Source organism: Rhineura floridana, chromosome 19, assembly GCF_030035675.1.
Source record: "Rhineura floridana isolate rRhiFlo1 chromosome 19, rRhiFlo1.hap2, whole genome shotgun sequence".
NCBI lineage: Eukaryota > Metazoa > Chordata > Lepidosauria > Squamata > Rhineuridae > Rhineura > Rhineura floridana.
In genome coordinates, this window is record NC_084498.1 from 13,701,798 (window position 1) to 13,715,850 (window position 14,053).

The 14,053-nt window shown below is 47.1% G+C and overlaps 1 protein-coding gene across 3 annotated transcripts in view; it reads left to right on the forward strand.

Annotated features, from left to right (window-relative positions):
* Positions 1-14,053, forward strand: part of ADGRD1 (adhesion G protein-coupled receptor D1) — a 316,526-nt gene that overhangs the window by 10,326 nt on the left and 292,147 nt on the right. For 2 of the 3 annotated variants that reach the window (XM_061602998.1, XM_061603001.1), the window contains exons 3-4: positions 5,288-5,371; positions 11,346-11,441. In XM_061602998.1, coding sequence (XP_061458982.1) covers positions 5,288-5,371; positions 11,346-11,441 — 180 coding nt within the window. The remainder of the gene's footprint in view (positions 1-5,287; positions 5,372-11,345; positions 11,442-14,053) is intronic. The other variant, XM_061603000.1, reaches the window with a different exon arrangement.

The window sequence follows — 14,053 nt, forward strand, 5'->3', positions numbered from 1 at the left end:
CCCTAATATAATGATTTTTGTGTTATTCTCAGTAATATATGCCTTATTATGCAAACTTTCCCCTAATATACTCGTTTTTGTACACTGGACTGGAGAATTGTCTTGCAAAATTTGAAGAAGTGTGAAGAGTGGCACATTTTGGTTTGTGTTTTGTGGGAGTGTGAACTAGGTAGGTTTGCATTAAAATGCAAACTGAACTGAATTTCTTCTTTCTTGATGGAAGAGCAAATATTGAAGGGGGGGGAGAATGCCACTCGGTGGTACAACACATTATTTGCATGCCAAAGGCCCCAAGTTCAATCCTCAACATCTCCAGGCAGAGCTGGGAAAGCCTCCTTGCTGGTGCTGTGCTGTAAGCAACAGTCGGAGGTGAACTAGGAACTAGAAACCAGAAGCAACGGAACAAGTCAGTAGCCACAAATGGAGAACTAACCAGGAGGCAGCATCGAGGACTAGTTTGGGGGAAGGGCGGTAGCTCAGTGGCAGAGCACCTGTCTTACCTGCAGAAGACCTCAAATTCAATCCCTGCATCTACAGGTAGGGTTGGGAGAGAACCTCTCTCTGAAACCCTGGAGAGCTGCTGCCAATCCATGGAGGCATTATTGAGGTAGATGGACCGATGGTCTGACTCAGTAGAAGGCAGCTGCCAATGTTCCTATAGCTCAGTGATCGGGCACACACTCTGCTTGCAGACAGTCCCAAGGTCAATCCCTGGCATCTCCAGGTAAGGTTGGGAGAGACTCCTTGCCTGAAACTCTGGTGAGCCACTGCCAGTCAGTGTAGACAGTACTGAGCTAGATGGACCAAGGGGCCTGACTCCGTGTAATGCAGTTTCCTACATTCCTATGAAGAGGAATGGGAGAAAGAATGGAGAGGTGCCTGAAGAGGATCCCAAATGAGCCGCCCTCCATTGCTAGGGCCAACACTTTAAAAAGTCTTGGTGCACTGTTCAGACACCAAGCCCTGCCTTCATATATGCCCTCCCCCCCCACGGGCCCCCCTGAAGCAAGCATGTCACTTCACAGTGCGGCAGGGCAGGGCTGAGTCTGTTTCCAAACCAGGCTCATGGGGTGGCCACGTGTCCTACTTTACAAAGAAGGACAGCTCTCTATTTGAAGACATCTTCTATTGAAGGGCTGTCAGGTCCAAAATGTTTTTTTTTAAAAAAGAGGAGACCAGTGGGGCCCTCGAGTTAAGAACATCAGAAGACCCATGCTGGATCAGGTCAAAGGCCTGTATAGTCCAACATCCTGTTCTCACAGAGGTCTGCCAGCCAGATGCTCCAATGGGAAACCAGCAAGGAGGACCTGAGCATAACAGCACTCTCCCCACCTATGATTCCCAGAATCGCTATCCCCAGGCATACTGCTTCCGACAGGGGAGACGGAACATAGGTATCAACAGATTGCCCATCAATAGTGAGCACCTCAACAGCAGACTGAGCATGGCCACATACTTTCCCACTATGGGAAGACTGAACTCTATGTTAAATTATATTAAATCTATCTAAATGCATCTCTCTCTCTCAATTAGCATGTGCTGTTTTTGGTGTAAATCTGTGTCTTCTTTTGCCCTCTTCTTTGGCGACGCGTTTCTTCTTTTATTGGCAAGGCATAAGTGGCCACCCTATTATTCTCAACTCTGCTCACCCTCCCGCACTGTGGTATGCAGCTGCAATGACCCTCGTGCACCGCAACACATATCAGCTCAAAGGAGACAGCTTTGTCTCCAGCACAGTGGGCATTTTAGATCGGAGGATAAGGCTGTCAGTGGCTACTAACCCTGATGTCTGTGTTCTACGCCACGGTCAGAATCGGTATGCTTCTGAATGCCAGTTGCTGGGAATGGCAGGAGGGGAGAGTTGCTGTTGTACTCAGGTCCTAATTGGGCATCTGAGAGCACAATGCTGGACTACCTGGGGCATTGGCCTGCTTCAGCAGGGCTCCTTTTATGTTTATTAATTAATTAATTAAATTTATACCCCGACTTATGGCCAAAAGGCCCTCAAGGCGGCTTACAAAAGAAAATGAACGTAACAATACATCAATAGAACATAATACCTCAATAAAAGAATACAATTCTCAAAATTAAATAACAAATAACATTATTAAAGCAAATCATTGAGCAAGTGACTGCTAACCTATGTTCCTCTTCTAGACATACATTTGCCACGGGAAAGCAAGAGCCGTTGGACGTCTTATTCTTTTTTATCTTGTCCACTTGGATCTCACTGTGTCTGGCCACCTGCAGCTGAAGAAAGTACTTGCGGAAACTCAGCACTACTGATTAGCTGCAGGGCTTATTTATTTGTTGGTAGGAAGCAGAATGCAAAATCCCACAGATGTTCTTGCTTTTTCTACACAGAATGGTGGAATTGTTACATTTTTATTTTTCCAGATGTTACTTTGCACACTGAGGTCATTCTCTCCCCTGCCCCACCCCAAAATAGGAAGCTGTAGCCAATGCTTGCCCTACTCAGAGTTGTAGACCCTTTGAAATTAATGGACAGGGCTAACTTAGGCCCATTCATTTCAACTAAGGACTTAGCTGAAGACAACCCAGGGAGTGAGGGATCTTCCAGGGATCTAGTTTATTATGCCTCCTGGGGACACAGAAACTGAACTTGGGATAGGGCTATGCAGATGATTAGGTGAAAGTATGCAGACAAAAGCAGAAATGGATTCTTAGTGGATATCATTATGTTCTATGGGACAAAGCGAACAGGATGCACTTGATGGTTGCTTTGAGGGGTGGGCAAAACCTCCCTGCCTCTTATAGAAAGGAGTTGTCAAACATAGGAATTGGGTTTAGTCTCAATCCCAGCCAGCTGCATCCCTGAGAAACTTTCTTAGATATATGAATGCCTGCCGTTCTTTCTGGGGCTGGGAGGGAGAAAGTAAAATGGTCTGAGAGGGCTGAAACCTACTGCTCTGTGACCAAGGCTTTCTTCACTCAGAGGGACCCACACGGTGTGGTGACAGTGGGAATTGGTACCCATTGCAGCTTGCAGGGAGCCAACAGCAGGTGGCGTCAGAGCTAATGACAGGCAAGGTCAACTAATTTCAGTGTTGTCCCCATCCTCCTCCTCCGTGTTGAGTTCTATAAAGGGAACACAGACTGAGGAGGAGGAAGCTGAAAGCAAGCACCAACCCCTGAATTGGTTGTAAGAAGAAAGGGCTGGCTGAGGGCAGTGTGAGGCTGGTGGGACGGTGCCGCATGTGCCCTAACAGACCAACCTCCGCTGTGTAGAGAGTATGCAGTTATGCATTGCGCACTCCAGGGCTCATTCCAGATGTATGGAGGGCCTTTTCAGTGGTGGCCTCCTACCTGTAGAATGTTCTACCAAGGAAAGTGTCACCTGGTACCAACTTTAATTGCATTGCAGCTGAAAACCTTTTTTTGTATCACCAAGGCATTTGAGTGACCAACTGTTGCTTCTTAGAGTGGAATCAATTTGTATGTGGTAATTGTGTGGTAATTGCAGTCAGAGTAATTTTTTTTTGTAGATTATTATGTATTTTACTGATATGGTCACCAAGATGGAATGTTTCATTGACTCCATTTACACTATATATGTACAGTAGTATGATATCACTTGAAACAGTCATGGCTTCCCCCAAAGAATCCTGGGAACTGTAGTTTGTTAAGAGTGCTGACAGGAGACCCTCACAGAGCCACAATTTCCATAGTGGTTTAACCGCCCCTCTTCCCAGGGAACTCTGGCAGTTGTAGCTCTGTGAGAGGAATAATGGGTCTCCTAGTAAAATAAAATAAAATAAAAATACTGTGACCACAATCACTACACAATTGGTGCACCACTAACAAGCTACTTTTCCCAGGATTCTTTGGGGGAAGCATGTGGTATCTTAGTGCTTTAAATGTATAGCGCAGATGGGGCCATTGTATTGTAAATGGATGAATTTCTTACCTGCTTTTATATTATTGTATGTATTTGTCCTGCAGATTGCCTAGAAATAACCCACATTAGGCATCAATAAGTTTAATAAATAAATACATGGCCTCACGTGCTGTGTGCAAGCAATCAGTTCAGACCTCTAGCACAGGGGTAAGGAACCTCCAGCCCATGGTCCCAATTGGGCCTGGCAGGAGTCTTAATTTGGCCCACAATGCCATTTCCCCCAAACCACACCCACCTGCCCTGCCCCTGATGTCTCATATGTGATGACAGGTGGGACACAGGTAAAGAGAGGTGTGGCCTTTACTTTGAAATGTCTTTCTAAGTGCTTTCTAATGAAACTGCTTCGAAGCGTACTTCAAAGACAATGTCACCTGTCACCAGGTGATTGACAGGTGGGAGATCCCACCCATATGCCCACTGTGGCCTGCAGGGCTTGTGGAGATAAGGATCTTGGCCCACTGCGCCGAAAAGGCTGCCTGTCACTGCTCCAGCAAGAGCAATCTGCCTCTCCTCTGGCATCCTGCTACATAGGGGTGAAGAGAGAGAAAAGTGGGTGACACAAAGAAAATTGTAAAGATGTGGTGACTCTGATGCCGGTTTCAACTCCATGCATAGCCAGCATGCAGCTCCCAACAGATTACCTCGGAGGGAATGTGGCCTTCAATGGGGGAGGGGGAGGTGGCCCATTCCTGGCCTGGGAGAACATGGTGGTGAAAGAGAAGAGGAGGACAAGCAGGAGTTGCAACCCCAACCATCAGCCTGGAGCCTGGCAGATGCTCAACGATGCTCTGTCCCTATGCCAGGATCAGCACCCTCTCAAGGTTTCCTGCAAAAAACAGGCAATTTTGCCACAACCCATGGCCACACTAATGACAGGGCTTTTGTTAGTTGTTCCAAGGCCAGTGCCTAACTTCCGCCCTCAAAGGTAGCAGTGGGCAACTTTAAAAGGGTATCAGACTAATTCATGGAGAATGAGACCATCAATGGCTACTAGCCACGATAGCTTTCTGCTACTTAGAAGCCACTTTGGCAATTCAATGGATAATAATGATGAGAGTTATAGTAAAAAGGGAACCAATATATGGTTGTTTCAGTAGTTGGAGAAATGCTTTACTCTTGTATCATTCCCTTTATAACGGAAAGAAGGGCCCTAGCTCAGATCATCTGCTCTGCAAGCGGAAGGTCCCCCGTTCAATCCTTGGCATCTCCAGGTAGGGCTGAGAATATCCCTTGCCTGAAACTCTGGACAGCTGCTGCCAGTCTGTGTAGGCAATACTGAGCTAGATGGACCAATGGCCCGATTTGGTGTAATAGGCAGCTTCCCATGTCCCTATGGAAAATGACCTTAACGTTGTGTTTTCTTGACAGGCTTTGACGTCCTAGCCCAAGCGTCGCATTATTGGCCTCTGGGGTCTGTGGACGGAATCCATGAACTGCGGGACACAAATGGAGGTAGATTGAAGAACGGTGATCCCCCCCCCGAATAACGTAAACCTTTGCGAAAGTCAGAGCTCAGGAACGTCGCCTCTGTTTTGTGCATTTTTTGCATGGCACCTTTTCATTTCCATCTAGTGATCCAGCAAATTCTCTAGAACCAAACAACTTTCTTTTTTTATATTTCAAACCACAGATTAGTTTGCCTGTTTGGGTGAGTGTGTGTGATGGTTTTGCAGAAGCAATGATGACCTGTGTGTGTGTTCTTAAAAATGATTCCGGTGCTACATGCGGTACCAAGTGATGCCTCTGTCACCTGGAAACGATGTAGAATAAAACTATGTGCAGTTACCCCTGGTGCATTGGCTTGGGGGTATGGGGAGATCTCTATGGGGTGGTGCAGAGTCCTTTCCCTCCACTTCCCCAGTCCCAAGAAGGCTTTTGCTCACACTATCCTTCAGATTCTGCACTGAAACCTATTTGTGCATGCAGACTGTGGCTGGATGTGTGTGATATATCTGAAGGCATCATCGTTATGCTTTTTGTCTTCTGATGACACTCCCTGTGGTTAATGTCTGGATTAGAAACTTAATCTCCCAGGACTGGTTTGCAAATGCATGTAATTGACACTTGAGTTGATACTCCATCATGAGATTTATCTAACATTTAGGGCTGGCCAACAGATACAGAAAAAGAAATGAGTGGGGCCTTGGATTGAACCACTTTTGAGTGCTGGTGTGTGCATGTATATTAAAAGCACATAGAAAACTACACTTAGAGGGAAGGGTTTCCTGGCATAACCTTTTCCCTTGACACACTAGTTTTCTATGTTCAGTGATTCCTCCCCCCCCCCATGCAATGTATAGCATTCATTCATCTCCCAGGACTTGCACTCTGAAGTGGTATAGTCCAGAAGGAGTTTGACCATCTCATTAAAGACTGGACCTTAATGATGTGCAGTTAAATATGTGAATAGACCACGTCCACCCTTCCATCCCAAAATGAATTGACTCTCTGTGATGACTTGCCACAATATGAAAATTTTCTTTGTGGCGATTAATAAATCTGTGACGTCTAATTTAGACATCCAAGTTGTTCCTCAGCCCTGCGGCCACGGAATTATGAGCCTATATATATGAAAATCAGGACTATGGTTGCAAATCCTATGCCTGCTTAACCCGGGAGCAAGTTCCGTTGAACTCAGTGGCCCTTACCTCAGAGTAGATGGCTATAAGATTGGGCTGCATGTATTGTTTGGGTTGTATAATGTCAGATGAACTGGAAGCCTGGTCAGAGAGACCCTAGAACAAGATTGGTACACAATAAGACCACACTCATCCATGATTTGATTGTGGATAAAGGTGCCGATTTGGTGTGCATTACCAAGACCTGGGTGGGTGATCTGACCCAGCTTTTACCCACCTGGATACTCGGTGCAACACCAGCACAGGCTGCAGGAACAGGGTGGGGGAGGAGTTGCTGTGGTCTACAGAACTTCCATCTCTGTCACCAGGAAACCACTCTGTCTTGGAGCTGGCTGTGAGGGCCTGCACCTGGTGTCGGGCCAAGGAGACAGGAAATTAAGGTTGCTGCTGGTGTACCATCCACCCTGCTGCCTGGCAGCTTCTCTGACTGAGCTGGTGGAGGCCATCTTGGCTATGGTATTGGAGGAGCCCAGAATGATAGTCCTGGGTGATTTCAATGTCCATGCTGAGGCTGCCTCTAGTGTTCCAGCTCAGGACTTCATGGCCTCCATGACGACCATGGGGCTATCTCAAGTTGTCACCAGTCTGACACATAGGGCAGGGCATACCCTCAGCTTGGTTTTTGTTCCTCATGGAGGAAGGGGTGGGCTGGAGATGGGGGTTGGATGTCACCCATTGTCATGGTCAGACCACTTCCTGATGAAGTTTCAGACTTTCAGCTCAAATCCTCCCCTGCAAGGATAGTGGACAGATTAAGATGGTCCGCACCTGGAGCCTAATGGAATCCACTGGATTCCTGAATGCCCTGGGGAGTTCCTAGTAGATAGAGCAGGTGACCGTGCTGAAGCCCTTGTCACGCTGTGGAGCAGTGAGGGGTGGCAGTCTTTTGACACGGTTGCCCCTGAGTACCCTCTCCGGCATTGTGGAACCCAGTTTACACCTTGGTACACCAGTGAGTTAAGGGCAATGAACCAGGCTGGACAACAGCTAGAGCGCATGTGGCGAAAGGCGTGCTGTGAGGCTGATGGGGCACGAGTGAAACATCATAACCATGCCCACTTCTCTGCCTCCATCGCATCCTCAAGTAGCTGTCCAGTGGAGCTTTTCCGTATTGTCAGGGGTCTGTTGACATCAACTCCGGGAAATGGAGTTTTAGACCCTTCGGAGTCCCACTGTGAATTGTTTGCAAGGCACTTTGAGGGTAAAGTTGCTCGCTTCCATAGCAGTCTTGATGCCTCATCCACATCTACAGTAGTCCCCAATTTATTTATTTATTTATTTATTGCACTTGTATACCGCCCCATAGCCGAAGCTCTCTGGGCGGTTTACACCAATGAGGTATCCAGTGCAACGTCTGCTGCAACTTCTTGGGAACGGTGTCAGTTGATGCGGCCTGATGACGTAGACAAGGTCCTTGCGATGATGTGGCCAGCAACGTGTCCTCTCGACCCTTGCCATTCATGGCTTGTTAAAGCTTGCCAAGGGGGTTTGACTGAGTGGATCCAGGGTGTGGTCAATGCATCATTGAAGGAGGGAGTGGTTCCAGCTGCCCTGAAAGAGGCGGTGATATGACCACTCCTGAAAAAGCCCACCCTGGACCCATTGGTCTATGACAATTACCAACCGGTTGCAAATACCCCCTTCTTAGTACTGAGAGGGTTGTGGTGCAGCAATTGCAAGTACTCTTGGATGAAACAGATTATCTTGACCCATTCCAGTCTGGGTTCAGGCCTGGTTACGGCACTGAATTGGCCTTGGTTGCCCTGATGGATGACCTTTATCAGGAGAAGGACTGGGAGAGTGCGACCCTGTTACTCAATCTCTCAGCGGCTTTTGATACCATTGACCATGGTATCCTTCTGTGCAGACTTGGTGAGATGGGTATTGGAGGCACTGTTTTACAGTGGTTCCGATCCTATTTCCAAGGTCATTCTCAGAGAATAGCATTGGATGACTGTCTTTTGCCCCCCTGGTAGTTGTGCTGTGGGGTGCCACAGGGTACCATCTTATCCCCCATGCTGTTTAACATCTATATGAAGCCCTTGGGAGCGGTCATCAGGACATTTGGGGTGAGGTGTCAGCAGTACGCTGATTATACCCAGCTCTGTTTCTCTGTAACATCTGAATGGGGAGAGGCCGTGCAAGCCCTTGACCACTGCCTTGACTTGGTGGTGGGCTGGATGAGGGCCAATAAACTGAGTCTGAATCCTAGCAAGACAGAGGCACTGTGGGTTGGTGGTTCCCGAGTTCAGATAATTGGTCAGTTGCCTGCTTTGGATAGGGTTGTACTCCCTCTGAAAGAGCAGGTCCATAGTCTGGGGATGCTCCTGGATCCATCTTTGTTGCTAGAGGCCCAGGTGACCTCAGTGGCTAGGAGTGCCTTTTACCAGCTTCGGCTGGTAAGACAGCTGCGGCCATTTCTGGACCAGGATAGCCTGACCACTGTTGTCCACGCACTGGTAACTTCCAGGCTTGATTACTGTAATGCACTCTATGTTGGGCTGCCCTTGAGGTTGGTCTGGAAGCTGCAGCTGGTGCGAAATGCAATGGCACAACTGCTCACTGGGGCAGGGTATCGTCAACATGTCACCCCGCTGCTGAAAGAATTGCACTGGCTGCCCATTTGCTACCGGGCCAAGTTCAAGGTTCTAGTTTTGGTATACAAAGCCCTATACAGCTTGGGACCAGGATACATGAAAGACCGTCTTATCCCTTATATACCCAGTCAATCACTGCACTCTGCAGGTGAGGGCTTCCTGCAGATACCATCTTATCAGGAGGTCTGTTCCACACAACATAGGAAATGGACCTTTAGTGTGGTGGTACCTACCCTGTGGAATTCCCTTCCTTTAAATATTAGACAGGCACCATCTCTGTTATCTTTTTGGTGCCTATTAAAGACCTTCCTCCTTCAACAGCCTTTTAAGTTGAGACCTTATCCCAGTCTGCGTCTGTGTTGGAAAAGCTTTTTAATATGTTTTTAAAACTTTTTTTAAAAAAACAATGTTTTTAACCTTTTTTAAAAAGATGTCTTGAAAGCTTTAAAAATTTTTTAAACATGTTTTGTTTTAATGTATTGTAAAGTCTGTTTTTATGATGTTTTAAAGTGTTTTTAGTGCTTTTATTTGCCGCCCTGGGCTGCTGCTGGGAGGAAGGACAGGATATAAATCAAATAATAAATAAATAGCTAGCTAGCTACCTAACTAGCTAGCTAGCTAGCTAGAACAAAGATGAGGAACCTGTGGCCCTCCAGCCATTGCTGAACTACAGCTCCCATAATCCTTGACCATTGGCCATACCAGCAGGGGCTGATGGGGAGGAGTCCAATAGCATCTGGAGGGCCACCTGTTCTCCAGCACTGCTCTAGGTGATTTCCTTTCATTGATGCTGTAGGAGCAAAATCACTGCTTTGAAATCACTGTCTGACTGGCTGCATCTCTTACACTGGCTGCTAGAGCTTTTCAGGTGTTGTTTATTTATTCCACCCACCCCACCCTAGCCTTCCCATTCATCATAACTTCACGCAGTTGTGTTTTTCACTCCATGTTTCTTGTTCATCAGTCGTTGGAACACCATAAGCTTGCTTATCATGTTAATCCATTTTATTTGTTGAAATGCTGGTGTGGCTGTAAATCCAGTTCCGTAACTCTCAATCGCTCACTTCCATGGATGTCAGTGTCACCAGACCGGCTTTTAAAGATAGATAGATAGATAGATAGATAGATAGATAGATAGATAGATAGATAGATAGATAGATAGATAGATAGATAGATAGATAGATAGATAGATAGATAGATAGATAGAAGGCTGCACTTTTGGGGGGGGCATGGATGGGATGACTTCCATAAAAGGTATCTATGTTTTACAGGGGAAAAACAGCAGAGCAGCCAGTCTGATTCTTTTATCATAAAAAATAAGGAATACCATCACAGTGAAATATAACTGGCTGCCTATGGCTATTTGCCATGAAATGTAATTAGTCGAGGTGGTCCATTGGGCAAATGGGGCACTGCCCCACTACGTTCAGTCTGCCTTCAGCCAGTCCCCATCTGCCTACCTCCTTACTTACAAACACTGTAGGGGGTGGCCCTGGCTGTCAGTCTCCTTCTCTTTAGTCTTTGAAGAACTCAACAGGGAGAAGGAATGAAAGAAAACCAGAATTAGTTGGCTCTGCCTATTGTTACCTCTAGCTCCTCCTGCCTTCTGGAGCCAACTAGAGTTGGCTTCCCTGCCCTACCAGTCCTGATGAGTGGCCGTGTTCACTGATGTAAACTGAGAATTAAACTGGAGGCTGCCATATCACAAAATGAAAGGCTTAGAAAAAAACTTAGGTAGGGCAAGCCAGGTGGAGTGGGATGCACTCAGTAGCAGATGGTGGTGAGGCAGAGGTCCTTACCTGCCCTCCCTGTGGTCAGCAGCTGCTCCTTACTGGGAGGAGGAGGGGAGGGGCAAGGTGGCACAGAGGGTGGCATGCTGCAAATGTACCAGTGGACCCAATCCTGTGCCCCTGCAGTTGTGTTTGCACCGTACCACCCTCCCCACCACCTTGCCTCTGCCCCACTTCCTCCCAGTAAGCATCAGTGACTCACCTGCTGGGTGTTCAGGTAAGTAGCTCAGCCCTGCCAACTGCAACTGAATGCATTCACTGGCCCCGCCTTGCTGGAAGACCTATCAACACTTTACAGTGTTTTCTCCCCACATTGAGAAATATGGACTGGCTGATTCATGTTCATCTTGCATTTATTCATTGTATTGCTCTCTTTTTTTGTCTTTGTCATTCTACCCAGCTTTAAGATTCCACAACTTCACTGTGCTTCCTTACCATAATTCTACTTTTGTATATACCAATGATTCTGCCTACTCTAACTTCTCTGCAACTGTAGGTGAGAATTCAGTATAATTCTTCTGCCTTTGTCAAGCTTGGACCATTCTCATGAATGTTGGGTTTGGACGAAGTTTCACTGTAACCTAGTGAAGTGGTTTAGAAGCAACCATCATTTTAAAAGACAATTGTAATCTTTAATTGTTTCAGTTTAAAATGGAAACCCCCATTTTTAAAACAGATTATGGGGACAGCTCTGTGGTATGTAGGTTAAGGTCCAAGCCAGACAAAAAACAGAACTATGGTTAACTGTAGTTTGTGGCCTTAACTCTGCTTACAGTCTCAAAAATACGATGAAACCATGGTTTAACTTGCCAAGTTGCGTTTTGCTGCCCTGGAAACCATCTGTAGGACCAGCTTGTCACTACACAAGCAGAGATGGTGGAAATGCAAAGAAACTGGCTTAACCATGGTTAGCTTAGTGCAGATGTAGCACCTAACTGTGCTTAATGCTAACCTTCAATCCATGGTTTTACATTGTGTTTTGCACCTAATTCTCAACCATGGTTCATGTATTACAGTGTAATGTTTACTAACCCTGACTGGCCCTGTCATTAAGTAGGTGGGAGGAACTGAGAGGCAGCAACAGCAGCATCCCCTGCCATGTCTCCTGAATTCCCCAGGCATTCCTCTCTGTTGGGGATCAGTGCTATGCGTGCCACAGACCTCTCCTATATCCCCCAAACCAGTAGCGGACAGCATGGTGGGAGGTAGTGCTCATCTGACCACTGGTCAATTGCATATCTGCTCTTATCAGGAGGTAGAGGGGTAGGGGGGAGGCAACAACAAGGTCAGCACACTGCAAATGTACCAGTGGAGCCAATCCGGTACTCCCACTGGTACATTTGCACCACACCAACCTCGCCGTTGCCTTGCACTTCCCTCTCTACCTCCTTGTAAGCAGCAGCAATGTGACTTACTGGAGGTGAGGTGAGCTCTGCTTCAGTGATTTCCCTACCCTATCCTACAAACTACCTTAAATTAGCCTGTTGCACTCAGGTGCTCTGGAGGATGCTTTCCTGTTGCTAGTGTTGAAGTAAGGTCTACATGCCCATCCAGTCAACTTGTGCTCATGCAAAGGTGTATGTGTGCCATGTTGCAGGTAGCAAAATGTCTTGGACTGGCCCTTTATTTCAGGAAAATAAAACCATGGTTAAGAATTATGTCTGCATATGGCAATATTTTAAAGGATCTGTACTATGGCTTCCACTTAACGTTTCCAAGGGTGTGCTTGAAGCCTGGATCACATAATTGCCTATTCTTTCTCTCCCTAAAGCCTTTGCTACAGGGCTGGGGAACCTTTGGCCTTCCAAATGTTGCTGGACTACAGCTCGTATCATTCTTGACGATTAGCCATGCTGGCTGGACCTAATGAGAATTGGAGTCCAGCAACATCTGGAGGGCCACAGGTTGCCCAGCCCTGCTCTGCCACTTGTGGATCAGCACATTCTTTGGGGACTCCTCATTTCAAACACCCATTTCTTGACTTATTGCATTTACCAAAAAAAGGTGCTAAGCAGGGCTACAGCAGAAGTAGCCCATGCACTGTCCTTGCCCATCTCCCATTATCCCTGGCCTTTGACCATGCTAGCTGGGGCTGATGAGAGTTATAGTCCAGTGATATCTGGAGGGTACCACATTGATTACCCCTGGGCTCAGGGAAGGGATTGAACGTAATGGGATTTAGGCACTAAAATGGCAAGCAGTGTCTTTCAGTTAGGATGAAATCAAGCAGTCTGGACTCTGTATGGCTTAACTTAGTAGCCAGCCATTATTTTCACTTGCCACCAACCTCTCCTCAGTGTCCATGCAGAGAACTCACCTGTAGTGGCCTGTGTGGTGGATTGGAGCCATCCTTCTAATGCCAGTGTTGATGCAGCTTTCTTGGATGGGGCTAGGGCTGGGGGGGCAGTGAGATTGGGGCTGCATTGGGGTTTGAGTAGGAGCCCTGGATGGGCTCCAATTGTATGCTCATACAGCCCCGCCCTCAACACTGCCCTACCCCTCCCAGTCCTGCCTAGGTCATCTCCAATGGTAGCTATCTTGGGAGATGGATCCACAGCTCTGCCCTACCACGCGGGTCACTATTAGAACTCAGGAGAGGGTGTTTCCACCTTTCTGTACAGCTCAGAACTGAGCTGCACTATACATTTAAAGCATGACCATACCCCTCTAAACAATCATGGCTTCCCCAAAAGAATCTCAGGAGCTGTCATTTGTAAAGGGTGCTGAGAGTTGTTAGGAGACCCATGTTCCCCTCTCAGAGCTACAATTCTCAGAGATGTTTAACAGTCAATTCCTTTTCCCAGGGAACTCTGGGAGCTCTGTGAGGAGAAGAGAGGTCTCCTAACAGCTCCCAGCTTCCTTAAGGAGCTATAGTTCCCAGGATTCTTTTGGGGAAGCCGTGCCTATTTAAGGTAGTATGATACTGCTTTAAATGTATAGTGGAGATGGGGCCAAAGTGAGAGACTGACTGCCCTCTCCTCTAAGTCTTCTGTGATGTATGAAGAACTCAGGGAGGGGACCTTTGTGCTGGGTCTGGTGTCTGTGGGTGGGCAGGTGTCAAAGGAGGAAGATGGATTGCCATTGGTAATTGGGTTTATGGGCCCATGG